Here is a 27,474-nt window from a genome sequence, read left to right on the forward strand (position 1 = left end):
TCCCCGGTGACAGCCCCACGCCTGCCTCGCGTCGCGTCGCGTCGTGTCTGGTTGTATGGCTTTGCGATGCCCTCCAGGGATGGGGACGCCTCCTCCCGGGCTGCAGGCCGACTGCGAGGCCCTGCTCAGCCGCTTCCGCGAGACCGACAGCGTCCGCTTCGAGGACTTCGCCGAGGCCTGGCGGGGCCTCAAGTTCGGCGCCGTCTTCTGGTGCGCATGCGCTGCCCGCTCCGGGCCCTTGTGCAAAGTGATGCTCTGTGTGTCTGTGTGCTTGTAAATGGCCCCAGGCCTCCCCCATCTCCCTCTGTGGGGCATGTGTGTCTGTGTCTTGTGTCTGTGTGTGTTTCTGTGTGGGTGTGTGTCTGTGTGTGCATGTAAATGGCCCCAGGCCCGGGCCCCCTCCTTCCTCCCCAGGCCTCCCCCATCTCCCTCTGTGGGGCATGTGTTTCTGTGTCTGTGTGTGTTTCTGTGTAGGTGTGTGTCTGTGTGTGCTCTGTGGGTGGTATTGAGTCCCCAGAGCCTTGCAGGACTCCCCTGGTGCTGCTCTCAGTCCCTCTCCATCCCTGCAGGATCCCCGAGACACTCCCCCGACCCCTCAGTGCTGATCCCTGAGTGCCTCCCAGAAAGAGGAAAGCCCCCCCCCCCCAAGCCAGCAGAAAATGCCATTTTTTTTTTATTCCCCAGTGCTCCTCTTTCTGTGGAATTTGGCCAAGGGTAGAAGAAACAGGGCTGGTTGGGAGCTTTTTCTTAGATCGTGCTTTCTGATTTTTTTTTTTGTTTGTTTGTTTGTTTTGGGACCCACCCCGGCGGCGCTCAGGGGTTTCTCCTGACTTTATGCTCAGAAATCGCTCTGGGGGTGCGATGCCGGGATTCGACTGCAGTCCTTCTGCATACAAGACACACGCCTTACCTCCATACTATTTCTCTGGCCCCAAATCAAGATTATTCTAATGTATCCGATATCTTAAATTATTAGCCATTAGTTGTCTGTAACTGTTTTCGCTTTTCTTTCCAATTTAGTAAAGCTGCATTTTAGAAAGGTAGTTTACAGAGACTGGCACACATCAAAAAGAACGAAAACAATCATTCCTGATGTGGACGCTAAGAGAAAGAGACTCTCATTCATTGCTGGTGGGAATGTAGGACTGCTCCGTCCTTTTTGGCCACCAATATGGACAGTCCTCTTAAAACTAGAAATTGTGCTTCCTTATGACCTGGGAATATATATCTTGGAACCCAAAAACAATGCCAAAAAGGTATCTGCACTCCTCTGTTAATTGCAGCACTTTTCACATTAGCCACAATCTGGAAACAATGCACAAGAAAAAATAAGTAGCTAAAGAAACTGTGATGTATCTACATAGCAATGAAATATATAGTTATTAGCAAAATACGAAGTCATGAAATCTTTATATATGGATGATATGGAGAGTATTATGTTGAGTGAAATGAGTCTGAGGGAGAAGGAACGGCACAGGATGATTGCACTCATTTGTGGGATATTAAAAAAAGATAGCATGGTAATAATTTCCAAGAACAATCGAGAAAAGGCTCAGGAGGATTGACTCATTGTAGATAGTTGTGGAGGACAGTGAGGGCAGAGAAGAGACCATAATGCCAGTAATACTAGGAAATAATCATTCTGGACAAGAACTGGGTGATAAAGGAAGTAAAGTGATATACATGATACTTCTTCAGTATCAGTCTTGCAAACCATAGTGTCTAAAAGGAAAAGAAATGGTAGAGAGCGAGAGAGAGAGAAGAAAAATGTCTGCTGTAGAGGAAATGGGGAGGGTGGGAGGGAAACCGGAGACATTGGTGGCCCGAAATGTGCACTGATGAAGGAATGGGTGTTGGACATTGTATGACTAAAACTCAATTATGAACAACTTTGTTAAGTATATGTATAAAAAAGGAAAGTGTTTAACTATTAGATATCTGTGCCTTAGTGGACAGCAGAGAACGAGGTCTTTGTTGAATCTTGAAAAGATCAGATGTGGAATGTACATCCATTTTTTTCTTCGTTTTTTTTTCAGCAACATTACATTACAGCATGAAAGTTTCAGTATGCATTATAAAAAATAAGTATATGTATATATAGCATTAAAAGTCTGAGTCAGGGGCCTGAGTGATAGCACATTGAGAAGTGTATTGCCTTGCATGTGGCCCACTCCAGTTTGGCCCTGGGTTTGATCCCCTGCATCCTATATGGTCCCCCCAGCCTGCCAGGAATGACTTCTAAGCACAGAGCCATAGGTAACCCCTGATGGCACAGGCTATGGCCCCCCCCAAAAAAAAAGTCTAATTCAATCCTTTATGTTGACCCTTACCTGATTTTCCTTCCTCTTCCTCCTTCCCAGGTGGTAATCTTTAATTTCATTTCTCGAAACTGCTACCCAAGCAATTGTATTTCACTTCCAGTTTCTCTTTATGTTGAGTCATAATCTGTTTCTTTTTGTTTTTTAGTGGTAAAATGAGAGATTTAGAAAAGAACACATTTACAAAAGAAGCATTGGCTTTGGCGTGGCGATATTTCTTACCTCCATATACCTTCCAGATCCGAGTTGGTGCTTTGTACTTATTATATGGATTATATAACACCCAGTTGTGTCAACCAAAACAAAAGGTAATCCTAAATGAATTGTTTTCCCTAGCAAAAAGGTGCAGCAGGTACAGCAATGTTAAACTGATTTAAATAGATTGGTCAGTGTTTGGAAGTTAGAATGCTTATGTGGGAAAATGGTTTACATTGGTGACACCTTTTTTGCTTTTCTTGTTTGCAGATTAGAGTTGCCCTGAAAGATTGGGATGAAGTTTTAAAATTTCAGCAAGAGTTGATAAACACGCAACATTTTGATGCTGCTTATATTTTTCGGAAGTTAAGGCTAGATAAAGCATTTCACTACACAGCGATGCCCAAATTGGTACGTTACATGATATGTTTTATTGTTCATTAAATGCCTCCTTTTCAAAAATGTAGGATTATTTTATAACTTTTAATAACACAGAAAGTCATTTTATTTTATTTTGTTTTCTTTTGTGCCACGGGTCAAACCTAGGGCCTAAACAGTATAAGGCAGTGCTGAGTTATATTCTTGGCCCCCCCAAAGGCCTATGTAAGTAGAAAATAGTTTTGACTGTTTTTCTTTGTAAACAGTTTTAGTCTTTGCTTGGTTTTTTTTTTTTTTTGTTTGTTTGTTTGTTTGTTTTGTTTGTGTGGCACTCTGTGCTTACTCCTGGCTTTGTGCTCAGAAATCTCTCCTTGCAGGCTTGGGGCACCATATGGGATGCCGGGGATCAAACCTGGGTCCGTTCCACATCGGCTGTGTGCAGTGCAAAGGCCCTATTGCAATGCTATAACTCTGGCCCCTTAGTCTTCTGTTTGCTGTCTATTAAGGAAACTGTCAGAAAATCAGTTTTAGCATCTGCACTTTGTCATTAGAGAGTCTGCTAATAGAGGACTAAGAAATGTCAGTGTTAATAGGTAAAATGTTGAAATTTGGATTGGTTTACTTTTTCAGTCTTGAGAGAGAATGGTGGGATGAAAAAACATGAGGTTCTAATTTGGGTTGTACAAAGAGACAACTCATGTAAATTCTCTGAATCACATCTGAATTTTGTTTTTGTTTTTGGGCCACACCTGGCTCTGCTCATAGCAACCTTTGGGTTACTCCTAGCTCTGTAGTCAGGGATCACTCCTTGAGGGGCTCAGGAGACCATAAGGATGCCAGTGGTCGAACCAGGTCACAAGGCAAGCACCCAATCTGCTATACTATTTCTCTGGCCCCTCACCTTAACTTTTAATATGTGACAATGGCACATTGTTATTGTAGTCATTGTAAAATGGATTATTTAATAAATACATACTTAGAACTGCTTTTATTTATTCAGGTTTATTGCTACCACCTTTGCTGCTATCTTAGATTTCCTTCTCAAAAATGTTTCCTAAAAGTTGCTTTCTGTTTTTTCTATTTCTGTCAATTGTTTTATAATTGTTTTATGCTGAGACATGGTCATATTACAAATATATTGTGGTAACCACACTAAAATCTTGGCCTTCTGAGGTTTATATTTAAAAGGCAATTAATAGAAGAAATGTAATTAATTAAGATAATGGTAAATTATAGTATCAAATAATTAAGGATGGGGCTGGATGGCGGTGGATGGCGATGGATTTCTCTCTGCCATCCCAGGCCACATGGCTCCGCAACCCCATCCAGCCCATCCAGCCGGCAGGTCCCAGGCCCAGGTGAAAGGCGAAATCACTCACTCACAGGCAGGCATCAGGAACCATCAGCTTTATTCATGCCCTATTCACCACATGTGTGTGGCCTATCTCATAACCTCTCAAGCATTCGGCCATTCTTAGCCCTGCATCTTATAATTCAGCCATCTTCCTTTGGCCTCCATCCTGGTCCAAGACCAAAAGAGAGGCAAAGCCCAAAAGCCAGGGAGCGCAGCAGGGCAAAGAGCCATAGCCGACCCCTAATCCTTTGGCTTCAGGGTTTATCTACCTATTCCAAGACCCCTCCCAGGAATGGGCCGGGTCTTGCAGGTAAGGTTACACCTAATACTCAGTTCCCAAGACAAATGGGTGGGTCTCAGGTAGCTACACATAATTCCAGGGTCTCAGATAGGTACACCTACAGTAAATGTCTCTAAAAATAACAAAATAAGACAGAGGCAGTTGGAAAAAGAGACAATGGAAGTTGGGATGTGATTCTACTTTAGCTAAGACTGTCAGATGAGGAAGTGAGCTTTGAAGGATTTACTTCTGCATTTAGCTGAGAAGATTTTACTATTTACAATTGTCCTAGCAGTGTTCCAAAGAAAGGAAAAAGTGAAAACAAAGGACCTAAGGCAAATCCTAAGCTTGGGTTTCTCATGAGACTTGACAAGAAACACATGTTTCTGGACTATAGAGAACAGGGAGAAATTGCCAGAAGCTCATGGGTCTTATGTCATAAAATACAGGATTAATTTATATGTTGGGTTTTCTACTCAAATGCCAGCCCTAACAATAATGGAATCTTGTTATCTACCAATTAGTATATATTCAATAAATGTAACTTTGAATAAAAAAAAAAGTTACTAATTTTGGGGGCTAAGAGATAGCACAGGTAGGGCATGTGCCTCGCATGCAGCTGATCAGGACGAACTGTGGTTTGAATCCCGGCATCCCATATGGTCCCCCATGCCTGCCAGGGATGATTTCTGAGTTCAGAGCCAGGGGTAACCCCTGAGTGCTGCCGGGTGTGGCCCCCAAAACAAAAACAAAAACCCCACAAAAGTTGCTAATTTTAAACTTTTATTATTACAGCTATCATATAGAATGAAACAGAAAGTACAACGATTAGAAGTTACAGAAGAATTTAAGGATCCAAATGATCGTGTAATGAAACTTATCACTGCTGATGCATTAGAGGTAAATTTGCTTGCATACTTGATATTTTAAAGTATATAATTTTTGGGTTTACATATAATTTTTTTCTTTTTTTTTTCTTTTTTTTTTTTGGTTTTTGGTTTTTGGGTCACACCCGGTAGTGCTCAGGGATTACTCCTGGCTCCATGCTCAGAAATTGCTCCTGGCAGGCACGGGGGACCATATGGGATGCCAGGATTTGAACCGATGACCTTCTGCATGAAAGGCAAACGCCTTACCTCCATGCTATCTCTCCGGCCCCGGTCTACATATATTAGGTTTTACTGTCCTCTACTGGATGCTGAAAACTTTTCTCATTTTAATTAGCCATAGATTGCTTTTACTTTCTGGTATCATAAATTGTGCATCCTAAATATATTGAGATCTAATGGGCTGTCTTGAAATGCACTGATTGACAGAAGGTTGTGTAATGTGGCTGTCGTGTGTTTAGATTCAAATACTGAAATCATCTTGTATTGATATAAAATAGCTCATAAAGTAAAACTTTAGAATTTAATTACATCAAGTTTCTTTGTTTAATGCATATAAAAACTCAAAAACTCCTACTAAGACCCACCAGCAGGTTGGAGCTATATAGCACAGAAGGTAAGGCATTTAAATGCCTTGTTTGCATGCTTGTTTTAGTTTTATTTTTAACATACAGTTGATTGGTTCCTTATCAGCATGGTCATTGTGGAAGGTGAAATTAGCTTGTTTTAGTTTTACCCTTGAATTTCTCCTTAGAAATTGAAATACAAGGACTAATTGTTTTTTAACCTATAGGAAATGCTGAATGTTCATGACCATTATCAGAATATGAAGAATGTTATTTCAGCTGACAAATCTGAGCCGGGCAGAGCCCTCAACTTGATAAAAGATGATTTTTTTGACAATATCAAAAATACCGTTTTGGATTATAAGCAGTGGCAAGCAGACAGAAAGGTAGGATATTTTCGGCTACTTGGTTGCTCACCTTTGTATTTGTGTTGCATATAAATAGTGACACATGAATGCAGTTTTGAGAAGCAGCTTTGTCCTCTGCAGCTAAAATTCAGAGGGCCTTTGATTTGCACTTTTGCTTGGGACGCTCAATAGCTATGTAATATTTAACCTCAAAAGTGGATTTTCTGGGGCTGGAGCTAGCATGGTGGTAGGGCGTTTGCCTTGCATGTGGCCGACCCGGGAGGGACCAGGTTTGATTCCTGGCATGCCATATGGTCCCCCAGCCTGCCAGGGGCAATTTCTGAGTGCAGAACTAGGAGGACCCCTGCATGCTGCTGGGTGTGGCACCAGAACCAACAAATCAAGCATGCAATATAAAGTTAAAAAAAAGTAGATTTTCTGTCATAAATAATTTCTTTATTTTATTTTGGGAGCACACCCAGTGATGCTCAGGCATCACCCCTAGTTCTGCTCTCAGGAATTACTCTGAGTGGGCTTGGGGGACCATGAGGGATACCAAGGTTTGAGTAGGTATAGCTGTGTGCAAGACAAACATCCTATCCTCTGTTCTGTCGTTCTGGTTCCTGTCACAAATAATTATATAGTCATTATATATAAACATCTACATTATAGGATAAATTAATATTAGGTAACATCGTTTGACTAATGTGGTGCTAATCTACCAGTTTTACTTGTCATTTAATTTAGTGCTTTTCATAACTTGCACACTGAGATCTTTGGCCAAATTCTTCACATGTATTTTGTTTACTTGTCATTGTTTTAAAATTCTCAATTGATTACTAACATTTAAATTTTGTTTGTTTGTTTGTTTTTGGGCTACACCCGGCAGTGCTCAGGGGTTACTCCTGGCTGTCTGCTCAGAAATAGCTCCTGGCAGGCTCGGGGGACCATATGGGACACCGGGATTCGAACCAACCACCTTAGGTTCTGGATCGGCTGCTTGCAAGGCAAACACCGCTGTGCTATCTGTCCGGGCCCAACATTTAAATATTTTTAAGCTTCATGTAAAATTCTACATATCCAGCTTCTCAAAAATCTGGGGTCTTGGGCTGGAATGATAGTATAGAGGGGAGGGTGCTTGCCTTGTGTGCATCTGACCCAGGTTTGATTCTCCACCATTGCATATGGTCCTCTGCACCCCGTCAGGAGTGATTCCTGATCTCAGCCAGGAGTAACCTCTGAGCAGTGCTGGGTATGGCCCTCAAACAAAACAAAACAAAAAATCTGGCGCATGGGCTGGAGAAGGCATTGGGGAAGATAGTATAGGATGAAGTGCATAGATTGCATGTGGCTGACTGCAGTTTGATTTCCATCATCCCTTGGTTCCCAAGACATACCCAGAGGCAGCCTGGATGCTCTGAAGCACCACCAGGGTGTTCTCGGCACTGCAGGCTCAGTGTATCATGGAGCTCAATACTCAAGCAGCAGTGCATCCTTGGCACTAGCCATTCACCCAGTTGGCCAAAAATGGACAGGATTGGCTTCTGGACCATTTAAGCACTGCTTGGGAGACCCAAGCTCCCAACCCCCAGTACATACCGGGGCTGGGGGGATTATAAAGTCTGGACTGGAGAGATGACTCAAAGGGAGTCCTGGCTCCACATGGCCCACTAGTCACCACCTTGTGGCCTTTTCCCCAAACTCAACATCAGATGCCTCTAACAACAGTCCCACTTTGCCATATAGTAGCAGACAGCTGAATCCGGTCTGGCAAGGGCACATGCTTTTCTGCTTAACACATCCTCTCAGCTTTGGTTCTCTGTTTACAAATCTCACCAACATAAATGCTGCTTTGTTTTCTAATCCAAATATTAATGCTAGTGCTGTCTATATTCCACATTAACCTTTTAGCTAGAGATACTTTCTTACACTACTAGCCTGAAGACTAGTTTTTAAATTTATCTTTGGAATTATTCCCACCTCTTGTTTTAGAAGACACTTCTAGGGGAAAAATGATGCAATTTAATTCCTTCTGATGTGTCTTAAAGTATGTCAAGGGGGGCAGAGAGATAGACTGCAGTGTATGAAGGCCCAAGTTTAATCTTGGTACCCTGGTCCTGAAACAGTTCTCAGAGTCAGCCCTGGCATAGAGAACCTGAGCAACAGAAATTGTGGCTTAAAAAGATTGATCTACTTTGTAATAACCTAAGCAACTTATTCACTTTTTTTGTTTGTTTTTGGACCACACCCAGTGACACTTGGGTTACTCCTGGTATGCACTCAGAAATCGCTTCAGGCTTGGGGGACCATATAGGACGCCGGGGGATTGAACCTTGGTCCGTCCTAAGCTAGTGCAGGCAAAGCAAATGTCTTACCGTTTGTGCCACTGCTCCGGCCCCGCAGATATATATATTTTTATTTTTTAGGGGGGTTCACACCTGGCAGCACTCAGGGGTTATATTCCTGGCTCTATGCTCAGAAATTGCTCCTGGCAGGCTCGGGGGTACGTATGTAATGCCAGGATTCGAACCATTGACCTGCATGAAAGGCAAACACCTTACCTCCATGCTATCTCTCTGGTCCCAAGTTGTCAAGTTCTTCGTCATTTGTCATTTGAATGGTTAAATGGCAAAGTCTTATGGTTCAGTGATCCAAGGAAAATCTTTATACAAAACTTTTCTAAGAATAATAGTACTTTGTAAGAGTAGAAAGATGATCACCAACATGACAATTGTATTGAAATTTCATTATTATCTAGTAAAGACAAAAAAGCCCACCCCCAGCATAACAACAAAAAAACATGCCAGTATTCTCACAAGTTCTTGATTTTTTTTTACCTTATATATTGTTTTTCATAAAGATTTGTTTCCACATTTTGGCTTTCCATTAATATAAAGGAGGTGTTTTAAAATGTAATTTTCTTTTTGTTAATTTGTTTTGTTTGTTTGTTTTGTTTTTGTGGGCCACACCCAGCGGCACTCAGAGGCACTCTTGGCTCTGCACTTAGAAATCGCTACTGGCAGGCTTGGGGGACCACATGGGATGCCGGAAATCGAACCTGGGTCCATCCTGGGTCGGCCACCTGCAAGGCAAACAAAACACCCTACCGTTCTGCTATCACTCCAGCATGTGTGTTATTTTACTTTATTTTTTGGCTTTTGGGTCACACCTGGCAGTGCTCAGGCGTCACTTTTGGCTCTATGCTTGGAAATTGCTCCTTGCAGGCTCAGAGACCATATGGGATGCCAGGATTCGAACCACCGTCCTTCTGCATGCAGGGCAAATTCCCTACCTTCATACTCTCTCCGGCTCTCATTGTGTATTATTTTTAATGACTAAAAGCAAATTCTCTGTTGTAAATTGATTTGTGATGAATTTTTAGTTTGAACTGTGAATGTATATTTGACTTTTCTTGTTCTTTCAGAATCCAACGTTAAAATTTAAAAAAGTTAATGATGACGAAGAAAAGAGGGAAGGAGACTCAGGTGAATCGGAGGTTAGACAAATTATTCTGTGATTGTTTAACTTTACTGAGTGATTGTTTTATCTCTTCAATCTATGTGTTTGATTTCGTATACTCAGCATTATGACCCTTGGACAGTCATAAGAATGATCAAAAAATTCTGAAACTTGAGTTCTTTGAAGCATTAGTCTGTTTTTTACTAGCTTCTTGTGAAAGCTATCAGGTGGGTGTCCATGGTGAATGGGGACCCGGCATTGACATCAGCAGAGAAAGGGAAAGTTGCTAGCAGTAGCAGGTGCCTTCAGTCCTTGTCAGAGTAGCATAAGGCTTTGGTAAACAGCTTTTCTCACTTCCTGTAGCCCATGCTTCTGCTTACTGCATCCTGCTTCTAGAACTTTCATCTGTTTGAATGAATGAATGAGATCAGTCATTTGGGAGCATAGACAGATAAGAACTGTACCAAGCCTTTCTATTACCCCAATTTAAATTTTGAAGGTTCAGGAGTTGCCTGATCCACACCCAGTGGTGCTCAGTGCTTACTCTTGGCTCCATGCTTAGAGCTCACTGCAGACCTTACTCAGGGCACTGTACATAGTGCTGAAGAGCAAACCAGGACTTCGGTGTTCAAGGCAAGAATCTTACCCCCTGTACTAACCTCTGGCCACTAACCTACTGATATTTTGAATGAGAATAATCAGTGGCTGCAGGGCTTGTTGTTACAAGGCTTCCTGCTATGAAAACATGGTCTGTGTATCTGGACTCAATAGGTGTCCAATAAATACTATTTTCTTTTATCTTACCTCTGTTTCAAGCCCTATTTCTGGTAACAAACACTTGAATATTCATAATTTTACTTAATATTTATGTCTGTTTTTTTTTTCTTCTAGAGATGTGAAAGGGCAGAAGTACTAGCGAAAATTAAATCGAAAGCTTTTTCAGTTGTTGCTCAGGTAAGTCATTTCGTTTATCTCAGGTAACTACTTTTCTGGTCCCCAGTTAGGTGTATAGGTCAGGCATTGCTTGGTGGGGGGCATCCAGGATCAACCTGGTGGTGATCAGGGATGCGTATGGTGCTAGGGATCAAATGCAGGGCCTCACACATCTAGGAATGTGCTCTACCACTTGAGCTGTTTCTCTGGCTTTGACCCCATTTCTATTTCGACTAGTAATTGAGGGCTCCAATTCGTGGTCTGCTGAGATTAACTGGCTTTATCCAAACTTTCAAGACAGTTATTTCTTCCATATTCATTCTCTTGGTCTCCTACGCACAACAAAGTTTTGTTATTTTGTTTGCACTGTATGAGTTTTTTGAAGTAGCTGTTTTGTGAGCTTTCACTTTTATTCCATTACTATAAAAGTTTTATCACATTGTCTAGAACACTGATAAACTAATGTGTGTGCTCAGTTCTATATGTTTTTCCTAGTTTTTTCATGAATCTAAGAATTTCTTTGTTCTGTGGGAAATTACTATTTCTGGTTGCAAAATAAAAACAGACAAAATTTTTCAAGTGACTCAGTACTACTGGGTAAGTGTTTCATGCATCTGGTACCACACTTGATTAAACATAGACTATCATTGGATAAAAGCATGAAGTTATTTTCCTAATTAGCTGTATTCATATTATATATTACTAATTGATATTTAGTTATATTTTAAGACATTATGAAATATTCTTAAAAATAAGTGAGCAACTAAATGACTCAGTAGATTGCTTTAAGAATGTCACTGGATGGGGCTAGAGCAGTGACACAGAGGTAGGGTGTTTGCCTTGCACGCGGCTGACCCAGGATGGACCTGGGTTTGATGGACCTGGGTTTGATCCCTGGCATCCCATATGGTTCCCAAGCCAGGAGTGATTTCTGAGTGCAGAGCCAGGAGTAACCCCTACACGTCACTGGGTATGGCCCAAAAACCAAAACCAAAAAAAGAAAAAAGAAGAAAGAATGTCACTATATAGTTGTAGGTTTCTTTGTTTTTCAGTTGAGCTACAATTAACATAGAATGCATGATTTATAGGGTTATACCTATACTGGATATGTGATACTACCTGAAAACTCCTGATATCTAGCATACCTGTTTTAGCAAATAATGGCTGATAGAGCTGACGATTTCTTGGTCAGTCCCTTCATGTCTCACCTTTTGGGTGGATTTCACTGTGTTCAAGTCCTGTTCATGACAGCTCTGGCCATGTCTGTTACCAGTTTTAAGTTCACTGAAAGAGAATTTTTTTTTCATAATACAATTCTAAAATTGAGTTAGCGATGTTGTAAATCCAGCACTTACCCCCAAACAAACCACAATGGCCTTGGGAATATGAAAGTCCCCAGTTGATCTGAGTGGGGCCATATGACCGTACCTGGAATATGGTATAAAGTAGTTTTGTCTGAAACATGTAGTGCTATACATAGGAAAATAAAATATTACTCAAAGGAAGAATAGGTGATTAGTAAAAATAGCACATGTCCTTTATATCTCCATATCAACTACTTAGTGATAGCTTAATTATAATCCAACAAAGTACATTAAAGTTTTTTAAAGTTTCATGCATTGTGACATTTTGTAAATTTTAGACCCACCAACTACATATTAACTTAATGACTAGAAGGTGATGTAACTACAAGATACTTTTCGTGTTTTAAAGATAAACAATAAGTATTAGGGGCTAGCTGTGGGCCCAGTTCCAATCCCTGGCATTTCATATAGTCCCCTAAATCCACCATGGATTATCCCTGGAGCACAGAGCCAGGAGTAACCACTGAGCTCCACTAAACATGACCCCCAGACCCAAAAAAGTGCTATGCAAACTAGTGTTGTGGAAGAGTAGGTTATAAGTATTTCTGTAATTAATATTTTTGTCATCTTGACTTTATTTTTTGTTTTTTTTTTTGTTTTTTTTTTGGGTCACACCTGGCGGCGCTCAGGGGTTACTCAGGGGACCGTATGGAATGCTGGGAACCGAACCAGGGTTCATCCAGGGTTGGCTGCATGCAAGGCAAACACCCTACTCCTATACTATTACTCCAGCTCCAATCTTGCCTGTTTTGCCCTTCACTAAATAATCTATGGCTTGAATCATTTTGCGATTCATGGGTTAACTGGATTTGTAACTCCCAAGGCCTCCAAGTCCAGAAGACATAGGCAAGTGAAACTCGACTCTTCGGACTCTGATTCTGCGTCTGGTCAAGGGCCAAAAGCAACTAGGAAAAAAAGAAACGAAGAAGCATCACCATCAGCAAAGAAGAAGGTGCCTTCCCCAGGTAACATTTGGCTTCATTTATTTATTTTTGGTTTGGGGGCCACACCTGGGTGTACTCAGGGCTTAACTCGTGGCAGGGTTGGGGGACCGGGGACCATATGGGGTGTTGGGGGATAGAATCCAGATCTCTTGATGCACAGTAATAGCCTTTTGCTGTATTATCACTTCAGCTGCCACTTCCACCCCCACCTTCCTGGGTAACATTTAAACATTCTCACTGAGGCACATTTTTTAATAGGAAGATCTTATTTACAGTCTTACCCGCATCATCATTCTTTATTGAAAAAGATTAGAAACTTATTTGATGGAGGACCTTATGATAGTTGATATTAAAAATAAACTAATCTACATCTTGAGTTCCTGCTGAAAGAAATCCAAGGAATCTGGTCCACCAGATAAAGACAGACGAAAATAAAACTCACAAGTTATTCACCAGATTTATGGACATCATAGATAATTAAATTTAGGACTTTATAAATAACTTATTCAGAAGTGTTGTAGCTGAATAAATTATTCATTTGAGAATTATTTAAAGCAGATTTTATTAACAGTTTCTGTGAATGAATCAGACCTATGTAGAATAATGGATTAGAACTATATTCCATAAACCATATATCTCTTTAGTTGCACTAATTAAGCCATGCCTGCGTTTCTTTTGAAATAGTGTATTTTGGCATTTGATTCTTAATGAAATAAATGTATTTCTATAGTTTAATATTTTAAAATTAGACAAAGAATATAAATTTATTTCAATGAAGTTGGGAATCTGATTAGCAAACTTGAAGAAAATTGAGTAATAGAAACAACAGACATAATTAATACCTAATATAAAACATTCCTAACTACAATGTAGCAGTATAAAAAATATTTTATCTTCTTTTTTGTTGTTGTTTTCTTTTTGGACCACACCCAGTGACGCTCAGGAGTAACTCCTGGCTATGTGCTCAGAAATCGCTCCTTGGACCAGAGTGGTGGCGCAAGCGGTAAGGCATCTGCTTTGCCTATGCTAGCCTAGGATGGACCTCAGTTTGATCCCCCAGCATTCCATATGGTCCCCCAAAGCCAGAAGCGATTTCTGAGCACATAGCCAGGAGTAACCCTTGAGCATCACCGGGTGTGGCCCAAAACCCAAAAACAGAAAGAAAGAAAGAAAAAAAATAGAAATTGCTCCTGGCTTGTGAGGACCATATGGGACTCCGGGGAATTGCACCGAGGTCTGTCCTAGGTTAGTACGTGTAAGGCACTGCTCTGCCCCCCCCCCCCCTTTTTTTTTTGTTTTGAGGTCATACCTGGGTGGTACTAAGGGTTTACTCTTGCCTCTAAGCTCAGGCAGTCTCAGGAGTTCTCCAGGCAATTTTAGAGCACCATATGGTCCCCTCCAAGCAGGAGCAATTTCTTTCTTCTTCTTTTTTTTTTGGTGTGACCCCAACACAAACAAAACAAAACAAAACAAAACAAAAAAACACTTCTTGTGACCCTAACCCATATGAGCCTACTTTTTGGTATTTACCCAAAATGTGAAACTGATAGTTAAACATAAATATGTGTATAAGAGTTTATAGCAATTTCACTCCTGGCACTGCACAGGCTTACACTCTGGTTCTGTACACCAAGCTAACAAAACAAAAACCTACAAAATAAATGACTATCTATAGCAAGTATTGGTGAGAAAAAAAAGATTAAAACCTTTATAAATTTCTATAGGGAGTCCAGAATAATCCAGAATAATGCAATCATTTTGTAAAACGAGTTGATGCTTTCTAATATAGTTAAAAACGGGCTGGAGCAATAGCAGCAGGCATGATGCTTACCTTTTACCTAGCTGACCTGGCAATCCCTAAATCATTAAAGATTCCCTTATGGTTCCCTGAACCCTTCACTGAGCACTTAAGTAAAGACTCCAAATGCTTCATAGTTTCTTTTTCTCAGAAGGTGATTTCCTGCCGGGAATGTAGCTAGTGGTAGAGCACAGGCCTCCTTGCATGAGTGCCCTGATTTTGATCCCCTGGAGCCCCTGAAAAAGGAGATTCTTGAAGTTCATTTACTTGAAATGGAGAAATGGCTGAGTGGCCAGGGCACTTGCCTTGGCAAGCCTGAAGTTTCAAGGTAGATCCTTGTGCCACCCACTTGCACAAATATGATCTGGCAACTCTCCTGTTTGGAACCATGAGCTACAAACACAAGATGCCAACTCTGGAGCTCCACAAGCAGGATTGTGAAAACCATGTGTATGCCATCTTTGGTTAGCACAGCAACTAAGGGGAAGAAAAGGGGAAAAATAATTTTTTAAGAAGTGGAAAGATTGGGGCTGGAGAGATGGTATATTTGCATTTGCCTTGTATGTGACTGTGCCAGGTTCAATACTCAGCATCCTCTGTAGTACCCACAAGCACACCAGGAATGATTCCTGAGTGCAGAGCCAGGAATAACCCTTGACTGGTGTGGTCCCCAAACAAACAAAAAGTGGAAAGAGACTGGAGAGATGATTCAGCAGATAGGACTCTTGCCCAATTTCAATCCCCTGCACCTCATATACTTTGCTGAGTGCAATGATCCAGGAGTAAGCCCTGAACACAGCCAGATGCATTTCAGAAACAAAAACAAGACAAAACCATACCAATCCTCACACACCCCCAAAAATGGAAGGATAATTTTGATATAGTTTTTTTCAGTAGGCCAGTGAATGGGGAAAAAGTACAAAACTTTTCACAGTTCTATGATAGTTTTAAAACATCTAATTTTAGGAGATATCTTTTAAATCATAAATAATGCCTGTTACCCAGTAGAAAAATGCTTCTGGAATCCAATCAGTGTTCTACAAAATTAGAATACCTTATATAATTTATTAGAAAAGAATAAAGGTACTATCCATTGATAGTGGAAAGGAGATAGAATCTGAATTTAAGTAGGAGTTTAAATTGACACCTTCTTTTCAGAAAGTTCAGAATTGTCTGTCAAAAAATTGAAATGTATGTGCCTGTTAATTTAGTAGTTCAATTTTTAGAATTTCATTATTGAAAAGTCACAAAAACATGGGCATTCATTACAGGATTATTTGAAATGACAAAAACTCGCATTGATGATTAATTCCTATGGAGGAAAATTTTGTAATTCTATAAAACAGGTTTGTTTTTTTCTTTTTACCTTATCCTGTGGTGCTCTGGCTGTTGCTATTTTGCTCAGGAGTGTCCTCTGGAGGCACAACGGATCGTACGTGGCACCACCAATTCAAATTAAGGTCATTGGAATGGAATGCAAGACAAGTGCATTCACTTCTATAGTATTCCTTTTGGTTCCCTTTGGCTCCCTTTGGCAGTGGTGATGGGTCTGGGTCAAACCCAGTTGTGCTCAGGGCTTAATTCTATTTGCATTCAGGAATCATTCCTGTGGGACTCAGGAGACAATATGGTGTACTAAAGATGGAAGCTGGACTAGTTTTATTCAAGGCAGTTTTACCTGCTGTACAATCTCTCTTCCATTTTTGTTAATAAAATATATGCAAATATGAATACAATAGATATTATAGACTAAATCTGGAAACAAATCTATTGTGGTTATTTCTCAGGGATGGAATCTCAAGAAACTTCCAGGTCCAAAAGTTCTTGTAATCTTTGGATTTTGCATGCTACATATTTGCTCTTCAGTAGTTAAGGAAAACCCAAAGATCACAAATAGTAAAGACATGGAGTTCTGTGGACTAAGACAGATAAAGGAGTTGGTATATGGGGAAAAAAATAGATAAATAGTTGGAAAGTATGAAGGGTTCACTGCCTAGAATGTAAAGTATGTGATGAAAGTTACTGTTAATAATATAAAAAAAATTGGGGCTGGAGAGATAGCCTGAAAGTAAGGCATTTGCCTTGCATGCAGAAGGTCGGTGGTTCAAAACCTGGCATCCCATATGGTCCCCTGAGCCTGCCAGGAGTGATTTCTGAGCATAGCGCCAGGAGTAACACCTGAGCACTGCCGGGTGTGACCTAAAAACAAACAAACAAAACATAAAGTTGAGGATATTATTTTATTATAAAATTTTTTTTTTTTTTTTTTTTTTTTTTTTGGTTTTTTGGGTCATACCCGGCCGTGCTCCTGGCTCTTCACTCAGAAATCGCTTGGGGGACCATATGGAATGCCAGGATTCGAACCAATGACCTTCTGCATGAAAGGCAAATGCCTTACCTCCATGCTATCTCTTCGGCCCCATTTTATACTAATTTTTTTGTTTGATTTTGGGTTTGGAGTCTCATCTGGCGACACTTGGGTTATTCCTGGCTCTGCGCTCAGAAATCACTCCTGGCAGACTTCGGGAACTATATGGGATGCTGAGGGTTGAACTTGAGTCAGCGGCATGCAGGGCAAATTCCCTACCTGCTGTGCTATTGTTCTAGCCCCTATTTAATACTGTTGAATTAGAACCTCAAGTTTAGGCTTAATATATAAGTTAGAGAGATTAGTTTCTGGGAGCCGGGAGTCTAGCAGGAGGAGGTTTGGCAGGCCCCCGCCATGCCGGGGGCCTGCTAGACCAGACCTAGTGGGGGTGCGGGACTTGGGTAACCCCAGCGCCCCTCTACCACCTTGCTCCAGATCTCCAGGGCTTCCCTGGGCCACATGCCTGGGCAAGCCGGTGAGTTGGGTCCCTTGGTGGAGCTTGAAGGTACCCTAGGCCTTCTCCCATTATCCATGCAGCTCCTTAGGGAGGGTCTGGGTGGGGCTCTGAACTTCTGAGGCCTAGAGCTGGTCTTATGCCAGGAAACTTCAGGGGTAGGATCTCTTTGTATTTAGGCCAAGGTTATTCCTTTCCATGCCTCTCATATTTTGGTGGGCCTATGCAAACAACAATTGCCACTCTAACACCGTTTTTACTGTGCTCCTTTGACTCTAATCCTTAAAACGCACCCACTTAAAATTTGAGGTTAACTTAAGCTAATATATGTACATGGAAATGTAAAAATACTATGCCTCTAATGTTTAAGGAGTTATGTAAGTTTGATGGCTTTAGATTGCCTTGTGTGCTGTTAAGAACTATTATAATGTGCTACAATCTGAGAACTTGAGGGACAAAGTAATTGCACATGGATTCTGTTTTATTTATCTTAACTTTCTTTGGCTGAAAGTTCAAAGTTAAGATATCAGCAAGGGGACTTCTTCTGATAATTATGTTATGGGTGATTGTCCTTCCACTGTAACTTTACCTTATCCTCTTTCTTTGCATCTTTTGTTCTCATAATTCAAAATAAAAAAATTATAAAAAAAAAAGTTAGAGAGATTACCTGAGACTTTTGAGCAAGAAGATGGCGTGACCAACTTTCTTTGTAGTCTGGTAGAAAGGGGGTAAAGGTCTGGTGGTCCCCAAGCATTGCAGTATAGTCAGATCAAGCCCTTATTGAAAAAGTTTATTTTGGCTGGTACTTTTTAAAAACATATTTTATTCTTACATGTTTTTAGCTTTGTACACTGTACATTTATCACTTTTGTAATTAGAAAAACACGGAAATGTATTTTCTTTAAAATAAATGCCCTTGTTTTTTAGACTAATGATTGTATCCTGAGCATAATTTTCTCCTTATGATTTAGGATTATTATCATGGGCATATTATTTTAGAGATTTTTTTTATATAACATAATGATTTTATCAAGAAATATTGCCAGTGTGTAGGGCATATTTTTCTACTGCTTCATGCTATAGTACTTCATCAATTTCTATTTTTAATTATTTAAAATATTGGGGGGCAGGGTAATAGTACAGCAAAAAGGATGTTTGTCTGGCACACAACTATTCTGGGTTTAATCTCAAGCATCCCATAAGAGCCCCATTTTTTTTTGGTTTTAGGGCCACACTGGGTGATGCTCAGGGGTTACTCCTGGCTGTGTGCTCAGAAATTGCTCCTGGTTTGGGGGACCATATGGGACGCCGGGAGATTGAACCAAGGTTCGTCCTAGGCTAGCTCAGGCGAGGTAGACGCCTTACCGCTTGAGATGCTGCTCCAACCCCTCTTGCCCCATTTTTTTTTTTTTTAAGAAATGAGGGAACTAACAAACCTTTGGCATCAGATTTAGTTTGGGTTGTTTTCTGTGTATAATAGCTGTAATTTTATAGGAAGTTTTATTATTTTTTTAATTATAAGAAAATATAAAATTGAAACAGGATAAATTGTTTAGTGGAAAAGGCACTTATTTGCATGTGGCTAACTCTGGTTATATTCCAAGTACCACATATAATCCCCTGAGACACCCAGGGAGTGATCCCTAAATTTGAGATAGAAGTAACTCAGAGCACTGTCAAAAATAAAACAAACAAAAATAAAGAGTTTCAGCAGTGTGTGTGTGTGTGTGTGTGTGTGTGTGTGTGTTGGAGTGGTCAATGTTCAGGTCTTATTCTTGACTCTGAGTTTCAGCAGTGTGTGTGTGTGTGTGTGTGTGTGTGTGTGTGTGTGTGTGTGTGTGTGTGTGTGTGTGTGTTGGAGTGGTCAATGTTCAGGTCTTATTCCTGACTCTGACTTGGAGTACCAGATGGGATACAGGGGATCAAATGGAGCTGGCTGTGTGTAAGGCAAGTACCCCTCCTTGCCATACTATCTCTAGTTCCCAATGAAGCTTTCTGCTCTGAACAAATGTATCTTAATGGAGCACAGGTTTGTTTTTGTTTTTATAGTTTGAATAGATTGTTCTAAAATGGATTGACCAAATTATAGCAGTAAGCTTCCATTATAAACGTAGTTCAATGGGCCAGAAGCCAGACAAATAGCACAGCAGTAGGGTGTTTGCCTTGCATATGGCCGACCTGGGAAGAACCTGGGTTTGATCCCCAACATCCCAAATGGTCCCCCTAGCCTGGCAGGAGTGATTTCTGAGTACAGAGCCAGGAGTAAACCCTGAGCACTGCCCAGTGTGACCCAAAGGCCAAGAAAGAAAGAAAGAAAGAAAGAAAGAGAGAGAGAGAGAGAGAGAGAGAGAGAGAGAGAGAGAGAGAGAGAGAGAGAGAAAGAAAGAAAATGTAGTTCAATGTTAATAGATGATGTAGTTCAATGTTAATAGATGATACCAACAATTTCCCTTTAGAGCATTATAATACAATTTTACCTTTACTTGCAAGTCCTAAGTGCTAATAACAATGATTTTTACATTATGTTCAAGATGGTACTCGTTCAAGTCTTATCTTAAGGTACATCTCTTTTCATACTGTCTTAAAAATGAATAAATAAAAAATTGTTATTGACCACAAAATTATTGTCAATTATAGGATTGATAGATTAGGATGTGTAGATGAGGAATTACTATTCTTTACAATCCTTTATTCATCACCATTCATAACTATTGTTTTATTAGTTATGTTTTTATTTTATTTTATTTTTTTTTTGGTTTTTGGGCCACACCCGTTTGACGCTCAGGGGTTACTCCTGGCTATGTGCTCAGAAATCGCCCCTGGCTTGGGGGGACCATATGGGACGCCGGGGGATCGAACCGCGGTCCGTTCCTTGGCTAGCGCTTGTAAGGCAGACACCTTACCTCTAGCGCCACCTTCCCGGCCCCTAGTTATGTTTTTAAAGTCATATTTACAATCTTAACAAAATCTTCCCAGTAGCATCAAAGGAAGGGTTTCTGATTTAAAAACTGAAATTTGAAGGCTGAGTAATGCTGAGTCTAGAGCTTATGCCTTGAATTTATGAGGCTCAGGGTTCCATCACTGGCACTGCAAGGAAAAAATAAAACAACAAAACAGCAGCATCTGACACTTTATTATTTTTTTGTTTGTTCTTGGACCACACCCAGTGTGACGCTCAGGGGTCACTCCTGGCTCTGTGCTCAGAAATCAGTCCTAGCTAGGGGGACCAAATTAGATGCTGGGGGATTGAACCTTGGTCAGTCCTAGGCTAGCGCTTGCAAGGCAGCCTCCTGACTGCTTGCCGACGCTCTGGGACCCATCTGGCACTTTAAAAAGAAACTTTTATCTAGTCATTTGATTGAGGAATCTGTTAAGTAAAGCCGATTCATTTTATGCACAGAATCTAATCATTTTACATCAAACAAATGAATAGCCAATTGGTATCCTACATCATTACAGTTCAGAAACTGCAAAAGGGCAAATTTCTACTAGCCTACATCCTGAGAACAGAAAGAAGACTACAACAAAAGTGGGGGGAAATTATTATTTTTGTTTGTTTTTGTTTTGTGTGTTTGGAGCGGGGAGACACCAACAACATTCAGGATAAAAAGCTTACCACTATTTTAGTTTGTTTTATTTTTGACAGTGCTTCAGGCTTACTCCTGCCTTTGAGCTAGGGATCACTCCCTGGGTGATTCAGGGGCCCTATGGTGTTGAGGATAGAACCAGAGCCAGTCAGCCACATGCAAGCCAAGTGCCTTTTCTACTAACCAGTTTCTCCTGTCCCAATTTCATCTTTTCTTATAATCGAGTAGATTCTTTATAAAAGATTAAAAACATTTTCTATAAAATCACACCTATTATACACAGAAAACAACTCAAACTAAATTTACTGCCAAAGGTAAGTTTGTTGGTTCCCTCATTTTTTATTAAGATGAGGCGAGAAAGCTAGTAGAGTGGATAAGCCTTTTTTTTTTTTTATCTTCCACATAGCTAACAACCTCAGGCCAGAAGCACCGAACCCACTGTACCCACTGCCACCCATTGTGGCCCCACTTAGATTCATTTATTTTCTTTCTTTCTTTCTTTCTTTCTTTCTTTCTTTCTTTCTTTCTTTCTTTCTTTCTTTCTTTCTTTCTTTCTTTCTTTCTTTCTTTCTTTCTTTCTTTCTTTCTTTCTTTCTTTCTTTCTTTCTTTCTTTCTTTCTTTCTTTCTTTCTTTCTTTCTTTCTTTTCTTTCTCTTTCTTCTTTCTTTCTTTCTTTCTTTCTTTCTTTCTTTCTTTCTTTCTTTCTTTCTTCTTTCTTCTCTCTTTCTTTCTTTCTTCTTCTCTTTCTTTCTTTCTTCTTCTTTCTTTCTTTCTTTCTTTTCTTTCTTTCTTTCTTTTTTCTTTCTTTCTTTCTTTCTTTCTTTCTTTCTTTCTTTCTTTCTTTCTTTCTTTCTTTCTTTCTTTCTTTCTTCTTTTTTAGTTAATATCTTTATTTAAACACTGTGATTACAAAAATGATTGTAGCTGGATTTCAGTCATGTAAAGAACACCCCCCCCCCCTTACCAGTGCAACATTCCCGTCACTAATGTCCCAAATCGCCCTCATTTTCATTTCATTTCTTGTCTCCTGCTTGACAGGTCCTTATTAGCATGTGTGCTCTAGGAAACACTACATTGTAAAGTAATGAATTCATGTTTATTTCTTTAATACTTACTGAGGTCCTACTATAGATCAGGTGCTTTCCTATGTCTTGGGCATATATAAAATAAACAAAATCTATTCTGGTGAACTTGCTTTCTAGTGGGAAGAAAAGCTAAATAGAAATAATATTACCATATTAGGTAGTATCAGTGTTATTTCAGAATAATAAAGGATCATATAGAATCAATAGTATGTGGGGCACATGGAAGTTATGTGCTAAATAATAACCTGCTATATTTGATGAGGATAGTTCTTCAAGTTACAGAAAGTTGATTTTGAGATCTCCAGTTTCTGCAAAATAGAAACTAATACTGGAGAAATAATGTGTCCTGTAGAGTATATATCACAATTAAAAAAGTGCCTGCATTTAAAAACAGTACTCTGGAGGTACTAGAGAGAGAGAGAACAGTGAGTAGGGCACTTGCCTTGCACACGACCAACCTGGGGTTCATCCTTGGCATCCTGTGTGGTTCACCAAATCCTGCCAGGAGTAAGCTCTGAGCATTGTCTCGTGTGGCCCCAAAGCAAAATAAAATAAAAATAGTGGCATGAGCTTTAATATCAGTTATTTAATATTTTTCCTGGTATTTGCAGATATGACCAGATTGAATGTGTTATCTGTTTGCTAATTTAGTTACATCCCTTTCCACTGTTTTTCACTTTAAAGAAAACATAGTTCTCTTAAAAGTATAGATACAAATGCATTTAATATTTTAAGATGTATTTTAAATGGATATTGTTTACTTACAATTTTAACTTTTTGTTTTGTTTTTGGGGCTACACCCCTTAGTGCTCAGGGGTTTATGCCTGGCTCTGCTGTCAGGTATCACTCCTGGGGGCTCTCAGAGGACCGTATGGGAAGCCTAGGATTGAACTTAGATTAGCTGTGTACAAATCATACACTTTACCTGCTGTACTCTTACTCCAGCCCCCTACAATTTTAGCTTTTATACTTTATGTTGTTAAATGACAAACATTTTCTCAAAGTTTAAATGTCCTGTTTGCATTGAAATCATTTTTGAACTGTTTGTAGGTGGCTTGCAGAATGTGCCTGAGGAAGACAAGTCTTCAAGTCTGAGTATGCCTATTATTACCGAAGAGGAAGAGGAGAGCAGAAGTTTCAGTGAAACACGTACAGGTAGAACTTGGCCAGACTTCTAACAGCAAGCTGGGTTCTAGGGCAGGGCTTCTTAAACTTTGTCTGCTCATGAATGACTCCTTTTGGACTGAGAAGCTTTTACACAACCCTTAGGATGGGGTACAGTAAATAATTGTACAAAAAAAAAACATTGTTAGTAATTATAAAAATATTTTAAAACAAATTTTTTGAAAGTTATGTGACCTCGTGTGTCATGACCCAAAGTTTATGATGATCAGTTTAATATTCTTGTAATGCTTTTAGTTTGTCACAGTAGAGAATTTTAGGATTATTGTAATGTTGGAGTTAATGATATTGTTGGGGCCAGGGTGTGACCCGGTGGTAGTGCATATTCCTAATATATGAGATCTTGGAGTCTGGGTTTGATCCCTGCTACCTTCCTGTCAAGCTCCCCTTCACATATGCACACACCTCTAAATCATAAAAAGTCAATGACTATGGAGAGGAGGGGTCTGTAAAGGTGAGGGATGAAATCTATGGAGACCCTGTTTGCAAAGGAGTATTCCTAACGAGGATGTCTTCTGTCTAGTCTGCTTTCTTTGCTTATCTTTGTTTGGGAGCCATACCCAGAGGTGCCTGATTTTTACTCCTGCCTCTGCACTCAGGAATTGTTACTTGAGGGACTCAGCGGACCTTATGGGATGCCAAGGAATAAACCTGGGCCAGTCACTTGCAAGAAAAATGCCCTACTTGCTGTGCTGTTTCTTCAACTCTAGAACATATTCTTTTTTGTCTGTTTGTTTGTTTTGTTTTGTTTTGTTTTGTTTTTGGTCACACCGGGCAGCACTTAGGGGTTTCTCCTGGCTCTATGCTCAGAAATCGCCCCCGGCAGGCACAGGGGGCTATATGGGATGCCAGGATTCGAACCACCGTCCTTCTGCATAAAAGGCAAATGCCTTATCTCCATGCTCTCTCTCCGGCCCCTAGAATGTATTCTTAACAAAGGCAGAATATCTGCTTTGCATGCATATGGTCATGACTTCGAGTCTCTGGTGCACACATGAATGAGTGCAATGCTGGCAGCTCTGTTGTCTGCAATACCACAGCACCCTATGTGATTTCATAGTAAAGAGGTATGACCTCCCACCAAGGACTGTAGCTAGTGGATATATGGGCCCACAGCCAGGTATGTCCCGTGGGGGGTATAGGTGTAGGCGCTGTAGCATCCCCTGGTGAGCACCACAACACTAAGAGTTTGTGCTTCAACTTAGAGTTAGATTTGTAGCAAAGCACATGTGCAAGCACCACAATTAAGAGGTGTCCAGAGGCATTGAACATCAGGGCCAAGTGTATAACCACCCCTACTAGTACACCAGTATGTAACTCTCTTGGAGAGCTGAAACTGAAATGTGGGAATATCACAGCTGAACTTTACTTGACAATTGTCTATTGAGCACCTGTGTTGTTTAAGCCATTGAGCTCAGTGCGGGGACACACTAGAAAAACTTCAGACCAATTTCTTTTGATTGTAGGATTTGAACGGTGACTTACCCATAGAGAGCATCCATAATGGTTGGATGATTCAAATCAGCCTATGCCCCTGAGGACTTAAGAATTTGGTGTAGCAAAAACAAACCAAATCAAAAAACCTCATAGATTATATAAAGAGAAGTTGCTTTGGAGTCAATAGAAAAAGAGTAAACAGTCAAATGGGAGCATCTCTTCCTTCAGAAATCAGAGGGCTTCTGTTGTATGCTTGTGCCAGCATCCACCAGTCCTTTATAATCTTGAAGTTAGTACTTTTCTTGACTGGCGGCTTTATTGTGAATAAACAGTATTTTTTAACTCTTCTATTATTATTTAACTTTTATTATTTGACTATTTTATTTTATTTTTTTATTTTTTATTTTTTTTTGGTTTTTGGGTCATACCCGGCAGCGCTCAGGGATTACTCCTGGCTCTATGCTCAGAAATCACTCCTGGCAGGCTCGGGGGACCATATGGGTGCCGGGATTCGAACCGATGACCTTCTGCATGAAAGGCAAACACCTTACCTCCATGCTATCTCTCCAGCCCCTGACTCTTATTGTGAGTATAAATGTAACTATACTTTTAAAAAGTTCTTTTGATTGGACCCCTCCCCCTCCTTTTGCTGTTGATGTTGTGTGACCAGGGGTCCTGCCCACACCGGGCTTGATGATTGCCCATTTGAGTTGTTTACAGGGGTCACACTTCTGGAGGCCAGACTTGCACACTGGACCAATGCAGTTCTGAGGAATTAGCATCCCTTTAGTTGTGCTGTTTGTACCCTTGTTCTTCAGGGCTTCAATTCTTAGTTTCTATCCTTTGTTGAGGCACACAGGTTATGTCTGTGGTGCTTGTTTATGGTTCACTCCTTTATGTGTTGCTTAATACATCTACCTGTGATGCAGCCAGAAATTGCTTGTGGTGATTGTGGTGGTGGTGGTGTCGGGATGGTGTGGGGGGTACAGGGTTGGGGAAATCACAGAAAAGAAAGCTGCCAGGCTCAAACAGCAAAGCCAAAAGGTTCCTGTGGGGCAGGATTGGGGGCTTGAAATCATGACCATATGATTGAAGGCAGATTTTTTTTTTTTTTTTTTTTGTGGTTTTTGGGTCACACCCGGCAGTGCTCAGGGGTTATTCCTGGCTCCATTCTCAGAAATTGTTCCTGGCAGGCACGGGGGACCATATGGGAGACCGGGATTTGAACTGATGACCTTCTGCATGAAAGGCAAATGCCTTACCTCCATGCTATTTCTCCAGTCCCGCAGATGTTTTTTTTTTACCTTTCACACACATACTTTTATGATTACTTGGAAAGTCTCATTCCAAATTGCTAATTGTTGTTTGTTTTGGGGCCACACCCAGTGACACTCAGGGCTTATTCCTGGCTCTGTACTCCAGAATCATTCCTGGCTGTCTGGGGAGGCTGTCCAGGGTGCCAGGGTTCCAACCCGAGTTGGCCACCTATAAGGCAAGCTCTCTGTCCACTGTCCTATCTTCCCTATCCTTCATGAAGGATTCATAGTGTGCTAAATTTATTAAATATCTGTATAAATTTAATATGTATTATTAAATAAGAATAATACCCTTTAGCGCTGACAGACTTCTTTATTTTGTCTTTAGAGTTCACTGCACTCAAGAGGAAAAGAAAATGCAGAACGTAGACCCTGCTGTAGTTCTGATATTTTGAATTCTCTGACAGAAGGAAAGATATCTGATTTTGCAAACTGAACAAGAAGACTGCCAGTATTAATAGTAATTCTTCTGGAAATCTATAGATTATTTTTTCTTTTTCTTTTTCTTTGTGTTTGAAGGTACAAAGTTTATTGGAAAGTGGAAGAGAAAAAGAAAGGAACTCAGGAAAGTAGAGAGGAAAGGAACTTAGTAGAGGACTAACTTTACTTATTCACAGTTTTTTTGTGAAATTGATATAGAGATAAAATTTGTATTTAGGATACTAGGGAAATAAGCTTAATATTTATAAACTATTACTACTTCCTTCAAGTTTTTGAGAACAGTTGATTAACATGCTGTAATGGTAATACTAACTATTCGGTTTAAAATCCTATTTCTTACCATTTTTGCCTGCATTTTGTATCTATGCCCTGGCAGTGCTCAGGGACTACTTCCAAATCCAGGATTAGTATTATGCAATGTTGAGGACCAGGCCCATATGTTTTTTTTTTTTTTTTTGGTTTTTGGGTCACACCCGGCAGTGCTCAGGGGTTCCTCCTGGCTCTATGCAGAAATCGCTCCTGGCAGGCTCGGGGGACCACATGGGATGCCGGGATTTGAACCACCATTCTTCTGTAAGCAAGGCAAATGCCCTACCTCCATGCTATCTCTCTTGCCCCAAGGACCAGGCCCATACCTTCTGCCACAAATCATGCCTTTTGTTGTTGAACTATGTCTCTGGCCTTTTTCTTATTTGTTTTCTTTTCTTTCTTGTTTTTTTGGTTACCTTGAGCGTTGCTTACGGGTTACTCCTGGCTCTGCATTTAGAAATCACTCCTGGCA

General features: G+C 40.4%; 1 protein-coding gene across 1 annotated transcript; it reads left to right on the plus strand.

The window, feature by feature from the left end:
* On the plus strand, positions 1-27,022 carry SNAPC1 (small nuclear RNA activating complex polypeptide 1). Its single transcript, XM_049770447.1, has 10 exons — positions 1-210; positions 2,467-2,626; positions 2,784-2,924; positions 5,321-5,425; positions 6,206-6,364; positions 9,750-9,821; positions 10,676-10,738; positions 12,905-13,046; positions 23,368-23,466; positions 26,581-27,022. The coding sequence occupies exons 1-10, from the start codon at positions 56-58 to the stop codon at positions 26,619-26,621; spliced, it is 1,137 nt and encodes a 378-aa protein (XP_049626404.1). The 5' UTR covers positions 1-55; the 3' UTR covers positions 26,622-27,022.
* The last annotated feature ends 452 nt before the right edge of the window (positions 27,023-27,474 follow it).

Source organism: Suncus etruscus, chromosome 3, assembly GCF_024139225.1.
Source record: "Suncus etruscus isolate mSunEtr1 chromosome 3, mSunEtr1.pri.cur, whole genome shotgun sequence".
Classification (NCBI taxonomy): domain Eukaryota; kingdom Metazoa; phylum Chordata; class Mammalia; order Eulipotyphla; family Soricidae; genus Suncus; species Suncus etruscus.